This window comes from Mus caroli, chromosome 14, assembly GCF_900094665.2.
Source record: "Mus caroli chromosome 14, CAROLI_EIJ_v1.1, whole genome shotgun sequence".
Lineage (NCBI taxonomy): Eukaryota > Metazoa > Chordata > Mammalia > Rodentia > Muridae > Mus > Mus caroli.
Genome location: NC_034583.1, coordinates 61,281,887 through 61,300,111, shown reverse-complemented (window position 1 = coordinate 61,300,111; position 18,225 = coordinate 61,281,887). Strand labels below are relative to the sequence as shown.

The following is an 18,225-nucleotide window of genomic DNA, read 5'->3' as shown; positions in this document are numbered from 1 at the left end:
CTGGGGAGGATGGGTGAACAGGGAGGCCTGAGAAGAGTGAGTGAGCAGAGAGACCTGATTTTAATTTTCTGATCTCAGAGTGTTGACAGCCCCAGAGACTGGTATCGAAGAATGTTCCAGCAAATTCACCGGAAAATGCCAGGTTAGACACCCTCCCAGGGCCCAATAGACTCCCAACTATCTGGAACCTGTGGGCGGGATAGAAGAGGATTGCTTTGCTTACGAAATGAAAGTCTTCTGACTCCTCTCTCCAAGCTCTCATGTGAGTGGTCCTGGAAACAGGCACAAACAAACAAACAAACAAAAAAGTTGGTGCCTGTAACTCCAGCACTCAGGAGGCAAAGGCAGGGGGAAACACAGACTTGAAGGCCAGCCTAGGCTACAAAGTGAGACTCTCTCAAAAATCTAAAAAAAGAAAGAGGGCCTGGGGGAAAAAAGAGAAGAGGAAGGGAAGGAGGCAGGGAAGGAGTTTCTCTGTTCTGAAGCCAACCATGGCCTCCAGAATGTAGTTGAGTGGACAGCGACCAGCTGAAGTTTCCCCATGTCCTCTGGGGGCTTCCTGAGATTTCTCTGGACTTCTGGCTAGGCTGTGGCACCACCCGGAGCAGTGGTCTAAATGCAGCCAATCCCGAGCTGCGTATGAGCGCTCTACAGGCCACGTGTGCATTAAGTCCGTGCTTGCCTATCTCTGAGGACTTCCTGTGCACTGAGCATTGTTCTAGAAAGATGCACAATACACAGATGGCACCCAGAACAGGTGAGGAAGGACCCTGTGAAGAGGTCCTTGAGCTTCTTAGCCCAGAAAGGGTGGGGAGGAGGAATGTGGCCAGCAGAGGGCGCTCCAAAAACCCAGGCGGGGAAAACACAGCCAGGGAAACCCTGGATTGGGGTGAAAGGGGATTCAGGATGGGAATCACAGTCAGAAAGGTCATAGGGTCAGGTCTTGGGAGGCTTTGGGGGTTCCTAAGAGGGCTTTGACTTTTATTGGACAAGAAACCTGGAACCTCTGAGCAATTCTGAGCAGCAGAGTGAAGAGTTCTAACCAAGAGGACTGGGAGGATCTCCCACACAGCTAGACACAGAAGAGATGGTGGGAACAAGGCTACCAATTCCCCTGATTGGCAAGGCTGGGGGTGGGAGTGGGTAGGAGGCCATCAGGAAAGCTCTGCTCTTATCCAGTCTACACCTAGCAGTGGCCCAGTCCCGGGCACTGGGATGGAACGGGATGGTAGATCCAGAGACATTCCAAGTATAGCATTGGAATCTGCTGATAATGGAACATAACATGACAGAACAGCATGAGAGTGACTTTAAACCTGAGCAAGCTGAAGGATGGAGCTGCCGTTTGGCCCCCTTTTTGTCTTTCAGATTGGGCCTCATGTATTCCAGGTTGGCCTTGAACTCACCATGTAGCTGAGGCTGACAGACAGCTCTCAGTCTTCATGTCTCAGGGGTCACGGGAGTGGGCCTGGCTTTGGTGCTGACATTTGTTAGAGACAGGGAAGATAGCAGAGGAAGCAGGTTTAAGAGGCATTTGGAGCCTGGCAAGGTGGCACATGACTTTAGTCCTAGCACTTGAGAAACCGAGGCAGGAGTTCAAGGTCAGCCTGGTCTGCAGTGAATTCTAAGACAGCCAGGACTAGAAAATAAGTCAACCAGAACAACGACAACAAGGACTAGAGGCTTTTGGTTTTCCAGGCCTGCCACACCCAAGGGAAACAGGCAGCAGAATGTCATGGGCTAGGTCAGGGGTGAGGTCTAAAGCTGTACATGAAGTACCTGGGGTGCTCAAAAAGATGATAGCCTCCAGTCCTAGATAGTTCCGACGTGTAGCCCTGACAGATAGCTGTCTTTAGAGAGTGGCTCCCTGCGAGAACAGGTCCCTTGTATGAAGCACCATACCCAAAGCCACGGCTCTAGGGCCCCATGGTGGTGGCTCTATCGGGAAGCTGAGGCAGGAGGATTGCCATGAGTTCTAAGCTAACCTAGGCTATGGGGTGAGGTCCTATGACTCAGTGGGCAAAGGCTTCCAAGCCTGACGACCTTCAAAACCACCTCGTGAAAGGAGAGGACTGACGTTTGCAAGTTGTCCTCTGACCCTCATACACATGCTGTGGCACGCATGCATCCTCACACATACAAACACAAAAGGAATTTTTCTAAAACACGAACAAACAAACAAACAAACAACCCTGAAGGGGCTGCAGAGTTAAGTGGCTGCTTTTCTAGAAAACAAAGACTCAAGTCCCAGCCTCTGCATAGCAGTGTACAACTCTCTGTAACTCCTGTCCCAGCAGATCTGGCCCTCTTTTGGCCTCCATGGGGAACCAGGCACACATGTGGTTCGCAGACATACGTATATATAAAATATAAAATAAGTGTAAAAGTATGACAAATTTAGGTACAAGTAGTCATATTTGCATATACCTGCAGACAGCCTCTCATAGACCTTATGGCACCCCTCAGATTACTTATATTTAATATAAGGTAAATACTGTATTAGTAGCTACATATACACTGTACTGTCTTGTTTAGGGAATAATGGCAAGAAATAGTCTGTGCACATGTGCAGTGCAGAAGTGATTTATATTCTCAAAGTGGACCTGGTTGAACCCATGGATATAGACCCTGTGGAAACAAGGCTGAATGTGTTTGAAAAGCTTTGAGACTAGCCAAGATCATACAGGGAGCCGGAGAAACAGTCCTTAGGATAGAGCCCCCTCCCCCCAGGGCATGTGGGTTCAGAGAAGCCCCACTGAGGCGAGGAATGCAGCTGAGAGACTGGAGTTCCTTCCAGAGAGAGACAAGGAGAGCCAAATAGTCTCCCTGCGGCCAGCTGAGAGAAAGGAGTTTCAGAAGGAAGAGCTGTGACGAATGCTACCACTGAGTCAAGCTAGATGATCATAAGATCGTAAGGGAACTGACCATAGGCTGGGTGCCATGGTCAATGTGGTTGGGGCAGCAGTGGTGAGCAGCAGGCCTGCTGGGAAAGAGGACTGAGGGCTGGAGAGATGGTGTATGGTTGCTGTGAGGAAAAGCAGTCACCCAGCAGCAGAGGAGGGTGAAAGCAGGAGGGTGAATGGTGTTTGGGTTTTAGAACCTCTTACTTGGCTCCTCCTCCATCCTGAGCCCAGAAAGTCCTGAACATTGGGAGGTGTGGGAGTGGACAAAGAGTGAGATAAGACATTTGAGAAGAAGGTGCAGTTGGAGAAGGGAAGTGGGGAGAGGCTGGCATGGCCAGGACAAGCCTACAGAGGTCAGGAGAGGGTGTGTGTATGGGGGTGGGGGGGGAGGGGGGGATAAGCAGGAGAACCTAGAGGGTGTGGTTGCCGCCCATTTGGCTCTCCCAGGCCTAAAGGCTGCCAGAGGCAGGCATTTCAAGCCCTCCCAAGGGCTGCCTTCCTAATTCCTTCCCTCCCTCAGGACATTCTTCAGGCCCTGACTCAGCCCTCAGCCCCTGCTCCAGGCAGAAGGGAGGCTGGGAGCAGCTAGGCAGGCTCCTAGAGCACCCTGTCCTCACTCTGTGTTCCGTTGATGACCTAGTCCTTTCTGTTCCCTAGACCTGCAGCTGGACTGGACCTTGGAAGACCCACCCAAAGGTGAGTGAGGGGTGTAGGTTCATTGGTTGGAGTGTAGAGATGTGTGGCCTGGATTTGGGGGCTTCCTGGGTGGTGCGATCCCATGAAAGAGTATTTTAATGGGCACCTCCGGGAACACTAAGTCCCCTGGTAGACAATGACTAAGACTACCTTCACTGTCCAAAAGAGCCCTTGTTTTGCCATCTGCTGACCAGGTTTCCCTGGGCCTCTCTTTTCTTATCTGTGAAATGGGGATATCACCTGTTCCAAAGCTGTTTTGAAGAGTTTGTATCGTAAATCTCTTGGGACAACGCCCATGTTCTAGCCCGGAATCCACCTCTGTCCCTGTGAACCTGTTATCCAGGTGTTAGAATGGAGGTGGGTATCACAGCCTAAAGTAACTGCCCAACACTAGTCCTTGTCTGCCTTCATTCATCTCCAGTGGTTTCCGCACGTGCCTCTTCTGCAGAACCCAGGCATCTAGGGACCCCGCAAAGACCTGCCTCCAGGCCTGGCACAACTGAGACTTCTAGCGGGTGAGCTGTGGTCAAGACAATATAGAGACTAGTGTCCCCTTGTGGCCAAACCAGGCACAGTCTGGGAGCAGACAGGAAAGGGTCTAGAGGTGCTCAAAGGGAGCTCCACAGCTGCAGATATTCCAGCTCAAAGGATCAAAGGTAGCTAGGAACAGACTCACTCCTGTTGTGTGTCAGGAGCCAGACCCTCACAGATCCAGAGAGCATACGTGGTGTGTGCCCAGGGGATGAAAGCTGTTAAGGGCAGCTTGGACAGGTGGCCCTTCCACTTTAAAAACAGAGAAAACCTATAGCATGGGTGAACCCAGTTTTCTGTCAGACTGTGGCTCAGACGTGCCCTCCAGAGAGGAAAAGGAAGAAATTCCTTCCCCTGGGCTGAGTATTCAAGGGGTGCCAAGCAAGACTCTGCTACACCTTGGGGGACCTGGAACTCTGCTCTATGGTAAAGTATACCAGCTGTACTTGCCTTTATGGGATCAAATTCAGTTCACTAGCACAGCTGTTGCTGACCTGTGGCCTTTGTCATAAGTTCAAGTCAGGGTAGTACCACTAATCATTCCACCTTGAGCTCCAGTGTCAGTGTCTCCATCTTGTAAGTGGGGGTGATGGGGGTGACTGGGAGGACTAAGAGAGTAAGTGTTGTGATTGGCATATGGCAAGTCTTGCCAACATGCTAACACACAGGTTCCCATATGATGAGTGCTTCCTTCTATTGCAAACAGCACATTCCATTCTCATGATCACCTTTTTATTATAGAAATGAGAACAGAGTCCTAATTATAGGCAACACATCCTCACTCTGTCAGACATGCCATCATTTGATAAGCTCCATTCAGTTGTTCCAGACTAAAACCAGCGGCTGGAATATGAAAGCTAGCCAAGAGAGAAACCCTAGAGAAGAGTTAAGGTGGACAGGGCACCCCAGTGGCTGAGGCGGCCACACAGGGTTTATCACTTCTTCCCAGCCCCATGGACCCAAGGCTTAGGGACTGGAAACACTTTGCCCAGGTCTCCTGAGTCAAGATGCTCCCAGGTTTCCCTTGAAGTTGTTCGTTGTCTTACATCCTGGGCCATAGTTTATAAGATCACTTGGTTAGAGCAGCCTGCAAGCCAGCTGCACAAGTACATACCATACCAAACACACACACAGGATAGGTTTGCCCAAGGCCACAAGAGAGGTCATGGCTATCTACAGAGCAATGTTTGTATAGGCCTTCTGCTGGACACCTAGCGCATGCTCCCTGACAAGTCACTCCCATTTTACCGGTATCGAGCCCAAGGTTCCATACAGCTTGCTATAGCTACAGGGTCAACTGCACAACTTCCACAGTAAGCGGGGAGGTAGGTTTCCTCAGTGTGAATGACAGAGATAGCACAATCCCTTCTCCTTTGGTTACATTCTCACCCAGGTCTCAGTTTTCTAAGAGGAAGCTGACGTGGTGTTTTCTCTTTCTTCAGAAGAAACTGGAGCCACTCTGAAGAGACATCTAGAAACACCTTTAACTATAATCTTAGACCATCCTCTTCAGGGTTTCATCCCCCACATCAGGTAGGCCATTTTGTTCCCCAACCCCATCCCCAGCTGCACATTCTCTGGCCTCACCTATCTGCTGACATAGCATAGACCATTCCGATTTCAGCTTGCATACTTTATAAGGGATTCATGGGCATATCAGGGAAGACAAGGCCTGCCTGCCTTTAGACTCTAGAGACAACCCTAGTGTCCCTCTACTCAAGCTGATGGCCACCCACATCTGTGCAGGTGCCTAGACATCGAGAGAAAGTAGAGAATGTCTGGACAGAAGATTCCTGGAACCAGTTTCTGCACGAACTAGAAACTGGGCATAAGGTGAGCACATGAGCAGGTTCCTCTAGGACTGGACACACCCCTCATTTGGAGCCTGTTCCAAATGGGTTCATCCCCTTTGACATACCCTTCCCACCCTACAGCCTAAGAAACCACTGGTGGATGACCCTGTTGAGAAGCCTGCACAGCCCATTGAGGTGAGTGCTCCTAGATGGCATGGGGGAAGGGTACTGGCGTCAACAGTAAACAAGGGTGGCTCTGGGCAATGTGATCCTAGTAGCCATGGATAGAGGCCATAGAGCCAAGGCTCCGACTTGCCTTAGGCAGATACATTTTCAACTCTATCCCTAGCACCAAGGACAGTGCCTGAATGTAGTAGATGATTCATAAACAACACACAGAATAATATAAGCATTATCAAAGGTACTTATGAATTAGAGCTGAATTCAGCCTGGTAGAGAGAGTTCCTCTAGGAAAAAGTGTAAGCAGAGAACGGGGAAGGGCGAGTGTGTACCTGAATATACGTGCATGCGAGCACCTGCTTGGCTCTTTGGAATGAGTGTGTGGTATGTGGTTGCAGCAAACCAGGGCCATGGAAGGCCACGGAAGCCAACAGAAAGGAATTTGGCAGGCCCTCGGGTTCTTAAACAAAACATTGTCCCCACCCCCATCCCTTTTCTTCCAAAATTAAAAAGCCCAGAAAATACTAAAGCACTTCTGACACCCTGGAGTCCTGGGTTAGGGACTATGACAGGAATGAGGTGTCACCTTCCCATTACCCTTGAACCATGACTGCAGGCATCAGGCCCTGATCCTCCTCCCTGAGGCCTGCCCCTGACCAGCCTGTCGCTTCTGACCTCTGACCAACTGTCTCTAATACAGTGCACTTCCCAAGAGGATCTTTTCCCCCAGGTCCTGCTAGAGAGAGAACTGGCCAAGCTGAGCGCAGAGCTGGACAAGGACCTACGGGCCATTGAGACCCGCCTGCCGTCCCCCAAGGTACTAGCCTCCAGAGGGCTTTTAGAAGGAAGGCTTTAGCAGGGGACAGAGGGAAGCAGGCAGAACTGGAAAATGGCGACTTTGGGCAGACTTCAGCCTTGTCCGATCTACAAAATACTGGGTGTCGACTTTCTAAGTGACCCCTGAGAACCCTTCCTGGCCAACTCTGGTTCAGTGTATCGGCTCCGGTCCCCACCCCCCTACCCGTCCCCGCCCCTAGTCGCAGTTCCAGGGATCCCAAGACCCGACCTGGCCCTGGCTTCCCGGGCCGGGCCTCCTTCCTTGGCGCCTCCTCCCTGCGTGAAGGCTCGCGGCCGCCTCTAGGACCCCGCGTCCCGCCCCTCTCCGGCCTCCTTCCCTCCTGAGCTGCGAACTTTTCCGGAGGAGGTGGTGTCACTGGCCTGGGCTGCCCTAGTCCCGGGGTCCCAGGCTCTGATCACGTCCGGTGTCCCTGCGCAGAACTCTCAAGCTCCACGACGGCCCCTTGAGCAGCTCGGCCTGGAGCAGCAGCCCTCAGCCCGGTGAGTGGTAGAGGCGAGGGCCAGAGCAGAGGGTCTGTTCCGGGGGAGGGGACGTGGCAAGGGCCCGGAGAGGGGGCGATGGCCCTGCCCACGGTGGAGGATGGGCGAACCCCGGAGGAGGGGCCTGAAGATCGGAAAAGTGCCCGGGGCATCCCAACCGCACCTCTGCTGGGGCTTGTCTGCCCTCTGAGGTCACCTGTCCTAAGCCAAGGAGGACTCTAGTGGTAGTGGCGTTGGCGGCGTTGGAGGTGGGTGGTGGGACCAGAGGTTCAACACTTCCCGCGTTTCCTCCCAGAGGCCTCCGCCTCTCCTAATTCAAGGCCTCACCCTTCCCGGCCCTCTGCTACACGGGAAATGGGACATCCTGTTGAGATCCCCGGACCTGGGAAGACGCCTTGGAAGGCAGGGGACGGGATCGGGGTAGCCAGAGGGCCTGGGAGGTAAGATATGACTACCAGCTCTGAGGGATGTAAAGTTCTAAACAGGTGACTCACTGCCTCTGTCCCTGCAGTCTGTCCTCAGCCTGGAGGCCCAACTCACCGCATGCACCTTACTTCAGTTCTTCCCGACCCCTGAGCCCCCACAGAATGGCAGATGGAGGAGGAAGCCCCTTTCTGGGACGTAGAGATTTTGTCTACCCTTCCTCAGCCCGAGGTAAGACAAATCCTGTTTTTGTTGGCCCTGAAAGGCCGCCTACTGGTTCTGGAGTTCTCTTACAGCTAGCTATGTGGTGACCCAGGAAAGGGAGGGTGGGGACCAGGAAGGTCACAGAACCCTTTGCTTCCCTGTGCCTGACCTGGGTGGGTGGGTGGGGGGAGCATAACCCATCCCAACCCGATCCCCTCAGACATGACCTCCCCAAGCTGAGGTGGTGCTTCTCCACAGAGCCTAGCGCCTCTGAAAGGGGTAGCAGCCCTGCGAGAAAGGAGGAGAAGAAGGTAAGAGAGTCCCTAGGGTCAGGGAGTGTCTGGGCAGGTCCCTGTCTGTCTGAGGTAGCCCACTCTGTTCTCTCTCTTCTCCCAGAGGAAGGCCGCCCGGCTCAAGTTTGACTTCCAGGCACAGTCCCCCAAGTAAGTGGTTTTCTCAGCCCTCCCCACTCCACCCTGGGCAGTCTGAACTGTGAGGGTTAGGGAAGGTCCAGGCTTCCATGGGCGGAAGGCTGGAGGGGGAGATGGTACACCAGGCAGTGTCTGAAGAAGAAAGTCTCCAAGAACCCAGTGCTGTACACTGCTCTCCCCTACAGGGAGCTGTCTCTGCAGAAGGGTGACATTGTCTATATCCATAAGGAAGTGGACAAGAACTGGCTGGAGGGGGAACACCATGGCCGGCTGGGCATCTTCCCAGCTAATTATGTGGAGGTGAGTGAGAGAGATGGGTAGGGAGAGACTTAGAAACTGCAGACTCCAGGTTTCTTGTAAAACATTGAGGGGGTCTCTGCTATCTGTCTTGAATGTCCTTGGCCCACATGTCACCTGGTCCAGGGTTCAGACTGTCTCACAACCCCGGGGGAAGGGTGAAGAGACCCTCATCCAGAAGCCATCACCCCATTAGGGCCCTACATTTTAGCTATCAGACTCTATCTTTCTAATCTGGTCTCGGCTGACCAGAATGTGAAATGGATGACAGTTCACTAGCAAATGTGTCATGTCTTTCAGGTGTGTTCCCTCACACTGCCTGGAGAGTGATAATTATCTCACTTTAGAGATGAAGGCTCTGCGCTAAGACAAAAAGTCGTTTCTTAATGAGACCTATAGGTTATTTTTAGTATCTGTGTCTTAATTTGTAGCAAAATAAACCTCTGGCATAAAGTTGCTCATACTATTCCCTTGTATTTTAAAAATATCTATTCTTGGAGCTGGAGAGATGGTTCAGTGGTTAAGAGCATTGTCTGCCTCCGGAGGACCCAGGTTCAGGTCCCAGATGGCAGCTTACAACTGTCTGTAACTCCAGATCCAGGCTGTCTGACACCCTCACGCAGACATGAATGCAGGCAAACTACCAATGCACATAAAATAAAGAAATGAAATAAACTATTAAAACATATAGGTTTAGTCTTGTATGTGTGGGTACACACCTCCTATGGTGCACAAATCTGGGGTGTCAGCTCCTGCCTTCCACCCTAAGGCAGGCTTTCCTATTTCCTACTGCTCAGCTCCTGACTTTTCTGTGGGTGCTGGGGTCTAAACTCAGGGGATCAGCCTTCTACCCTCCGTGAGCCTCCTGACATCATCCTTTTTCTAATGCTCATGACTTAATGATTGTCCTCATGAGTAAAAGTTTAGCCTTTTTTTCCTTTTTCTTTTTCCTTTGACAAGAGTGGCACAGCAGCCCAGGCTAGCCTAGAATCACTATGTAGCCCAGGCTGGCCTCAAATTTATGGTGATCCCCCTACCTCATGTTAGTCTAGTTGATCAATAATAATAGTATTTGATACTGTTAGGTTTCCCTCTAAACACAAATAAAAATAAATACATAAATAAAATAAAAATAATTAATTTTCTTGTTTTAGTTTTGTTATGAGACCAGATCTTATTATGTAGCCCTGGAAGGTGTGGAGCTCACTATGTAGAGGCTGGTCTTGGATTCACAGAGATCTGCCCGGCCTCTGCCTCCCAAGTGCTTGGCATCAAAGGTGATGGCCACCAGGACTGACCAAATTGTGATTATTATTATTTATTTTTATTTTTATTTTTTTTGGATTTTCGAGACAGGGTTTCTCTGTGTAGCCCTGGCTGTCCTGGAACTCACTTTGTAGACCAGGCTGGCCTTGAACTCAGAAATCCGCCTGCCTCTGCCTCCCAAGTGCTGGGATTAAAGGCGTGCGCCACCATGACCATCATTCTTATTGTTCTTGTTGGTTAACTTAAACTCTTTTCTCATTACCTTCATGCTGTCCCTTTGATAACTGGGTAGGCTGTTGTAATTTAACAGGGATTACAGATTCTGTCTACCCATACATCCTTTCTGTTTTCAGTGCAGTTTTACTGAGTATATACAGTCATCTCGTCCAGCAGTCACCTACAGCTTAGTGTGAAATGGTTGATTAGCTTATTGGTTTTTATGAATAGGGTTAACCAAGAAAGCATGGGGATTCGGAGCCCTGATGGGACCAAAGGGCAGGAGGGACCAGGACACTTAAACCAAGGGCCACTTGGCCCTCAGCAGTGGTAAAAGATGCAATAAATTGATCCAGACCTAGTGGCACATGATTTTAATCCTGGTGCTTGGGAGGCAGAGCCAGGTGGATTTCTGTGAGTTCAAGGCCAGCCTGGGTTACTTAGTGAGTTCTAGAACAGCCAGAGATAATATAGTGAGACTCTGTCTTGAGAAATCAAATCAAACAACAACAATAATAGTAAGTCCTCAGCTTTAGAACAAGTCGCTCTACAGAACCCTTGAGAGACCAGGGTAGAGAGAGGGAGAAGGGCCATGACTAGTTAACAAAGATGGTCAATTTCCAAGATGGTGGACTTCTTCCTCACCCTCCTGACTTGAGACAAACGCCTAACAGCTTCAAACACATGCCTTGTAAGCCCTTGTTCCCTCCAGCAGGCCCAGATAATGGACTGGTTCGGTAAGTTCGAGGCCAGGCCATGTTACACTACAGTTGTGGGCCAATCAGACATCCTAGCTTTTCCAAACTGGCCAACCCAAAATCAGGAAAGGAAGAGCCTTCAGATGCCCTCCAAAGAGACTGAACTCTTCAGCTTCTCTTGCAGAGGGTCTTAGTCTCTGCAAGCCTGCTGCATATGTGTGTATTTCTTCAGCCCCAAGAAACACCTTTCCCAACAGCTGATTCTGTTTGCTACTGTCCACGGGGAGCTTGATCTGCTGCTGCTGCTGCTGCTGCTGCTGCTGCTGCTGCTGCTGCTGCTGCTGCCTGGTGCGCTCAAGATTTTTCCTGCTGCTAGGCAGTGGTAGCGCACACCTTTAATCCCACCTAGCATGTGGGAGGCAGAAGCAAGCAGATTTCTGAGTTTGAGGCCAGCCTGGTCTACAGAGTAAAGTTCCAGGACAGCCAGGGCTATACAGAGAAAGACTGTCTCGGGAAAAAAAAAAAAAAAAATCCTGCTTTTTAATTCTTTAACTAGCAGAGTAAACAAACCTGCTAAAGACCTCTAGACTGTATGTCTTAGTCACTGTTCTATTGCTTTGAAGAGATCATGACTGAGAACTTTTATGGAAGAAAGCATTTAATTGGGGTCTTACAGTTTCAGTCTTAGGTCATTATCATATGGCAGGGAGCATGGTGGCAAGGTGCTGGAGCAGTAGCTGGAAGCTATATCCTGATCGAAAGAGAGAGAGAGAGAGAGAGAGATTGAGAATGAATCACCAGGACTAGGCCTGACTTGAGCTTTTAAAACCTCAAAGCTCACCCCTAGAAACACACTTCCACCAACAATCCAACAAGACCACACCTCCTAATCCTTCAAACAGTGTCACTCCCTAGTGACTAAGCATTCAAATATATGACCCTATAGGGATCATTCTCTCACTCAAGCCACCACACTGGATCACCTTCATTTGTCTCTGTGGCCCACATCTGTAGCTCTGTAGTTGAACTGGCTTCTATCTTAGCACTCACCATCCTGTTTTTGCCTGTCCCACTGCACATCAGTCCACTGGAAAGTCTTCCTCCAGGAAGCCTTCTTGGATGACCCCTCTCACCCATGCCTGCCTATACTCATACTGCCACCCGCTAGGCTGTATCTGGTCAGTGTGTAGATGTGACATCTGACCAGGGGCAGCCTTGTCCATGTTGTCCTCTGCATGGCTCCCTCTTCTGGGAGTGTGGGTGTGTATCCATTGCTACCTGGTCTGAACTTTGCTCGCACCATCCCTTCAGGTTCTGCCTGCAGATGAGATTCCCAAGCCCATCAAGCCGCCCACATACCAGGTGCTGGAGTATGGCGACGCGGTAGCTCAGTATACCTTCAAGGGAGACCTGGAGGTGGAACTGTCCTTCCGAAAGGTGAGGCCAGGCAGGGCATGGTAGAGTGGGGCAAGGGAAGGCGAAGGGGAGCCTGCAGAAAGAAATGAATATATTTTTTAAAATGTCAACTGTACCCAGAATTTTAGTTTTCTTCATTTTCTCGGGATAGGTTACCCCTGATCTTTTATTCTTTAACCCCAGTACTTGTGACTGAACCAAGGGTCCCTGTCACACAGGGCAAGTGCTCTATTACAGCCCTCGTTTTATTTTTAATGTTGAGGGGGGTCTTGCTAAGTTCCCCAGGCTGGCCTTGAACTCATTCTATAGCCCAGGCTGGCCTAGAACTCACTGTATAGTCCAGGCTGGCCTTGAACCATTTTTTAAAAACATGAATGAGTGTTTTGCTTGTGTGTATGTATGGACGTACCACATGCATGCAGTGCCTATGGAGGCCAGATGTAAGCCCCAAGCCCCTGAAATAACAGTAACAGATGGTTGTGAGCCTCTATATGGGTGCTGGGAATAGACTTCCTGGTCCTTTGCAAGAACACCAGATACTCTTAACTACTGAGCATCTTTCCAGCCGCAAGGCCTTGAGCTTGTGATAGTCTTGCCTTAGCCTCTCAAATAGCTGGAGTTATAGGCCTGCTGCATGGCTTGGCCAACTTGTTCTACTTTTGAAAGAATGTTACGAACAATGTCTTGCTCTGTCATTCAGGCTGGCCTAGAATTCACTGTGTAGGCCATGACGGCCTGGAATTCCCTGTAGTCCTCCTACCTCAGCTGCTCAAATACTAGGATTACAGTATGGTATGAGCCATCAGGCTTGACCCTACCGTTGTTTCTTTAACCACCTGGTTGATGATGGTAATCTACATTTTAAAAGGACTAGAAATAAGTTTTGTGTGCAAAGGGCTCTGTATCAAACATGATGCCCTACGTGTGTACATACATGTATGCATGTGTGTATGTGGGTTCTGGGATGTTACTGAGAAGCATGTTTGGGGCTATAGATTATGGTAAAGAAAGTATGAAAAGTTTCTGTGCGATGAGGGACTGACCTTCCTTTGATTGAATTGGGGGTGGAGGCCTAGTGAGTAACCCTAGGAAAGACTTGGGTCCACAGATATGCAGAAAAGGGGTGGTGGGTGGCTGGGAAGGAGAGGACAGGGCAGTGTGGGGTGGGGACATCCTTCTTAGAGTAGCCTGCTGACATGCTGTCACTTCTATGCCAACCTCCATCAGCTTGTCCTGAGAAGGCCTTCTGCCCTGGGAATGAGGGAATGAGTTGTGGCGCCATGTTACGATCTGTCCATTGCTACGTAAAAGACCACCCTGGATTCTGGGTCTCAACACAGTGGTTGGTCTTCCCATTTAACACAGGAGGAAACCAAGCTTAGAGGGGCAGAGCAGCTTGCCCAAGGCCACATAGCTTTGACTTCGCACTGGGGAATTGTAATTGGGGTTTGTAATTAGCGATTGGCAGTAGGGATTGATAGTGTTGTGAGCTTTTCGGGGGGTGGGGGGGGGAAGCTGATCCAAATGCAATGCTGCCTGCTATGGGGCGAGTTAGTCTTCTACTTGTTCCTGACTCCTCTCTTTTTAGCTTAGATAACCTGCTGACCCTTTCTGAGCCTGATCCCTCATGCATGTTAAAGTGTTAGGCCTGAATGAAGTGACCTGGGTGAGCCACCCTCAGGTGTGTGATGCTCAGGAAACCCCTACTGACAAGAACTTCTCTCTGACCCCTCAGGGGGAACGCATCTGCCTGATCCGCAAGGTGAACGAACATTGGTATGAGGGGCGCATCACTGGCACTGGACGCCAGGGCATCTTCCCTGCCAGCTACGTGCAGATAAACCGGGAGCCCCGGCTCAGGCTCTGTGACGATGGTCCCCAGCTCCCTGCATCACCTAACCCGACAACCACTGCTCACCTAAGCAGCCACTCCCACCCCTCCTCAATACCTGTGGACCCCACTGACTGGGGAGGTCGAACCTCCCCTCGACGCTCCGCCTTCCCCTTCCCCATCACCCTCCAGGAGCCCAGATCCCAAACCCAGGTGAGGTAGCCTGCTTCTCACATTTCCTATCCTCTGACTGGTCCACACTGGTAATCCTTCCTGGACAGCCTCCAGAGAAGCAGGAAGCTCGGCAGAACTTAGCCTAGCCCCATCTTGCTTTGGCCCTAACCTCCTTAAGGTTGTTCTGATCTTTGATCTTCCAGCGCAGGGAGGGAGGTATGGGCAGGCCCAGCTAGGGTGGCTGGCTAGACCTGACCCTCCAAGATGTCACTTTTTCAGTGTTGATCTTCAGCAAGGTATAACACTAGGTATCAGGGCTCTGGTATTTGCATGCTATATGGCCCACAGGCACAGAGCTTGTACTCTTTGGGTTTAGTCTCCCTGTATCGAAAAGCTAACAGTTCCCACTGTGGGAGACTAATGGGGTAGGTTTGAGCAGAAGTGGTTGGCAGCCCTTCACTGTGCTCTTGGCCCTGGGTCCACATGTTCACCCAGCACGTCTCTCAGAGCAGGTACAGCTGCTCCTGGCTCCTGCTGAGGCCTGGTTTGTCCTTGCTGGAGCTCAGAAGTCCAGCCATTCACATTGCTTGGGGCCTCTGAAGTGAGCTAGTCAGATCCACCCTCCTGGGCCTGGGAGCTTGATGAAAAGCATGAAAACAACTCCTCAGACTATGGGACCCCTAGCTACTATGTCTCCCTCATACCTCCTCCTCATGCCCCTTCTTTCTTCCTCTGAACCCCCAGAGTCTCAATACCCCCGGACCAACCCTGTCCCATCCTCGAGCCACCAGCCGTCCCATAAACCTGGGACCCTCCTCCCCAAACACAGAGATACACTGGACTCCGTGAGTACCAGCTGGGGAGGTTTGCCTTGGGAGGGAGTTGTTGGCAGGCAGTACTAATCCAGGGTCCTACCATTGCCCTCACCTATAGGTTGGGGAGACTACCAGGTAGAGCTAGTCTCTTGGTGCTTAGGTGATGGGGACAGGGCACTGGAAGTGACAGCTCTTTGCAGAACTTCCAGCAGGTCTGGGAAGGAGCCCGAGGCCTCTGGCTGCCATGCTGCCATGCTGCCATGCTGCCATTTCCCACAGGTACCGGGCCATGTACCAGTACAGGCCCCAGAACGAGGACGAGCTGGAACTTCGAGAGGGGGACCGTGTGGATGTCATGCAGCAATGTGACGATGGCTGGTTTGTGGGTATGTAGTCTGTGGAGGAAGACGGCTGGCCAGAAAGAGGCGTCTTAGAGTCTCCTGTGGGACTTCAGTGGCAGTGCTGAATCAGTAAAGATTTATAGCCAACACCCCCACCAACCTTCTGAATTGACGGCGCCTTCCTTACTGTCCTGAAGAGAGGCTAGGCTCAGGGGAAGATGCCTCAGCTGTGTGCTCTGCCACAGAGTCACACTTGGGACCAGATTCCTGACTCCGAGGTCCCTGCTTCTCCCCTCTGCATACCACTGCTTCCTCAAGCAGGTCTCACACCCTAGTGTCCTCTCCCCTGCTCCCACCCCACCCCACAAGCTGAGAAACAACCTAAGATGTCAGCCAGCCTGGCATAGGCCTTTAATCTCAGCACTCGGGAGGCAGAGAGAGACCAGTTCTCTGTGAGTTTGAGGCCAGCCAGGTTGACTTCCAGGACAGCCAAGGCTATCCAATAAAACCCTATTTCAAATTCCCCCCACTTCCAAAAAAGATCTCAGCCATTCACTACTGGCCCAAGACATTGTACTTCAAGGACTTAAGACCTAAAGCCTCATGCTGATCTTGTCTGGTGCCCGCTGACCCACTTTCCAGATTCCCTAAAGTGGGCACGCCTTGTATACTCTTGGCCAGGGAGAGAAGAGAATGGCGAAAAGCCCTGACTTCTAACAAGCAGACTTTGGGGCCCAAAGGATTAAATCGCTATCTTGGCAGAAGTCACTGGGTAGTATAGTCCTTTCTTTCTTTCTTTCTTTCTTTCTTTCTTTCTTTCTTTCTTTCTTTCTCTTTCTTTCTCTCTTTCTCTTTTTCTCTTTCTTTCTCTTTTTCTTTCTCTTTCTTCCTTCCTTTCTTTCTTTCTCTTTCTCTCTTCCTTTCTTTCTCTTTTTATTTCTTTCTCTTTCTTTCTTTCTCTTTTTCTTTCTGTCTCTCTCTTTCTTCCTCCCTTTCTTTCTTTCTTTCTTTCTTTCTTTCTCTCTTTCTCTTTTTCTTTCTCTCTCTTTCTTCCTTCCTTTCTTTCTCTCTCTCTCTTTCTTTCTCTTTCTTTCTTTCTCTTTTTCTTTCTTTCTCTCTCTTTCTTCCTCCCTTTCTTTCTTTCTCTCTTTCTCTTTTCTCTCTTTCTTTCTCTTTTTCTTTCCTCCCTTTCTTTCTCTCTTTCTCTTTTTCTCTCTTTCTTTCTCTTTTTCTTTCTCTCTCTTCCTTCCTTCCTTTCTTTCTCTCTTTCTTTTTCTTTCTCTCTTTTTCTTTCTTTCTCTTTCTTTCTTTCTCTTTTTCTTTCTCTCTCTCTTTCTTCCTCCCTTTCTTTCTTTCTTTCTTTCTTTCTTTCTTTCTTTCTTTCTTTCTTTCTTTCTTTCTTGTTTTTTGTTGTTGTTTTTTCGAGACAGTGTTTCTCTGTGAGTTCCTGGCTGTCCTGGAACGTACTCTGTGGACTAGGCTGGCCTCAAACTTAGAAATCTGCCTGCCCCTGCCTCCCAAGTGCTGGGATTAAAGGCATGTGCCACCACTGCCCAGCTAGTCTTCCCTTTCTAATCTGACTTTCAGCGGCTCAGTGCCAGGCATTTTTCTCACACCATGGGAGTTAGAGGTCCTCGCTGCTTGTTTTACTCATGCGTTGTAGAAACATATTAACCTCAGTGGGGGGTTTCGACCCCCACCTTTGATCATTCAGTTCCCAGGTAAAAGACACACAACTTTTATATGTATAATAAAGACAGCATTAGATCTGGGCCGATATTTACTCTCTAAGCTATTAGTATCTACTTCCCTATCAATAACCCCAAGTTATAATAGCTTGCCTTGATTCATCTGAGCAGCTCTTACTCCAACTGGTCAGCCCTCATGGCCAGTTCTCACAATCCCTTACCTCATGGCATCTTCCTCTCCTCCTCTCTCTTCTCTCTTGTGTTCCTACCTCTGACCCCAAGCTCAGGAACCAAAGCCCCACCTACATCTCTTCTGCCCAGCTATATAGGCTATTAGCATCTTTATTCAACCAATGGTTTTAACCTAAGGAGCAAGGCTAGCATCCCTTGGTGTACAGGAGGATTTTCTCATCCCTGAGGGCAACCAGACCTTGAAGGACAATATTTAGCATTACAACACAGCAATATGCTGGGTAGTGGTGGCACACACCTTTAATCTCAGTACTTGGGAGGCAGAGGCAGGAGGATCTCTGAGTTTGAGGCCAGCCTGGTCTACAGAGTAAGTTCCAGGACAGCCATGGCTACACAGAGAAACCCTGTCTTTGAAAAACAACACAACACAACAACAACACAGCAATAGACCAAACCTCAACACTCACCCACCTTTGCTTTGACATTTCTTTTATACTACATATGAAGTTTTGTAGACTTCTATTGACAAGAAGAAAACACGCCCTTTCAATAGCAGAAGCCGTAATGTTATGGGGAATGGCTTGGACCTGTGCCTCTGATATTGTATCCAGTAGCCACATGTGGCCAGTTAAGTGTAGATTAGTTTTAAAAAGATGGAAAATAAAAATCCTAGCCCCGCCGGGCGTGGTGGCGCACGCCTTTAATCCCAGCACTCGGGAGGCAGAGGCAGGCGGATTTCTGAGTTCGAGGCCAGCCTGGTGTACAAAGTGAGTTCCAGGACAGCCAGGGCTA

At 50.0% G+C, this 18,225-nt stretch overlaps 1 protein-coding gene across 3 annotated transcripts in view; it reads left to right on the top strand.

Moving 5' to 3' along the window:
• Positions 1–18,225, top strand: part of Sorbs3 (sorbin and SH3 domain containing 3) — a 32,466-nt gene that overhangs the window by 12,950 nt on the left and 1,291 nt on the right. For all 3 annotated transcript variants that reach the window (XM_021181830.2, XM_021181834.2, XM_021181835.1), the window contains 16 exons: positions 79–142; positions 3,561–3,599; positions 4,021–4,114; positions 5,573–5,663; positions 5,877–5,963; positions 6,065–6,118; positions 6,834–6,920; positions 7,380–7,441; positions 7,953–8,095; positions 8,327–8,379; positions 8,465–8,511; positions 8,685–8,799; positions 12,288–12,413; positions 14,128–14,436; positions 15,142–15,242; positions 15,492–15,598. In XM_021181830.2, the coding sequence (XP_021037489.1) occupies positions 79–142; positions 3,561–3,599; positions 4,021–4,114; positions 5,573–5,663; positions 5,877–5,963; positions 6,065–6,118; positions 6,834–6,920; positions 7,380–7,441; positions 7,953–8,095; positions 8,327–8,379; positions 8,465–8,511; positions 8,685–8,799; positions 12,288–12,413; positions 14,128–14,436; positions 15,142–15,242; positions 15,492–15,598 (1,579 nt within the window). The remainder of the gene's footprint in view (positions 1–78; positions 143–3,560; positions 3,600–4,020; positions 4,115–5,572; positions 5,664–5,876; positions 5,964–6,064; positions 6,119–6,833; positions 6,921–7,379; positions 7,442–7,952; positions 8,096–8,326; positions 8,380–8,464; positions 8,512–8,684; positions 8,800–12,287; positions 12,414–14,127; positions 14,437–15,141; positions 15,243–15,491; positions 15,599–18,225) is intronic.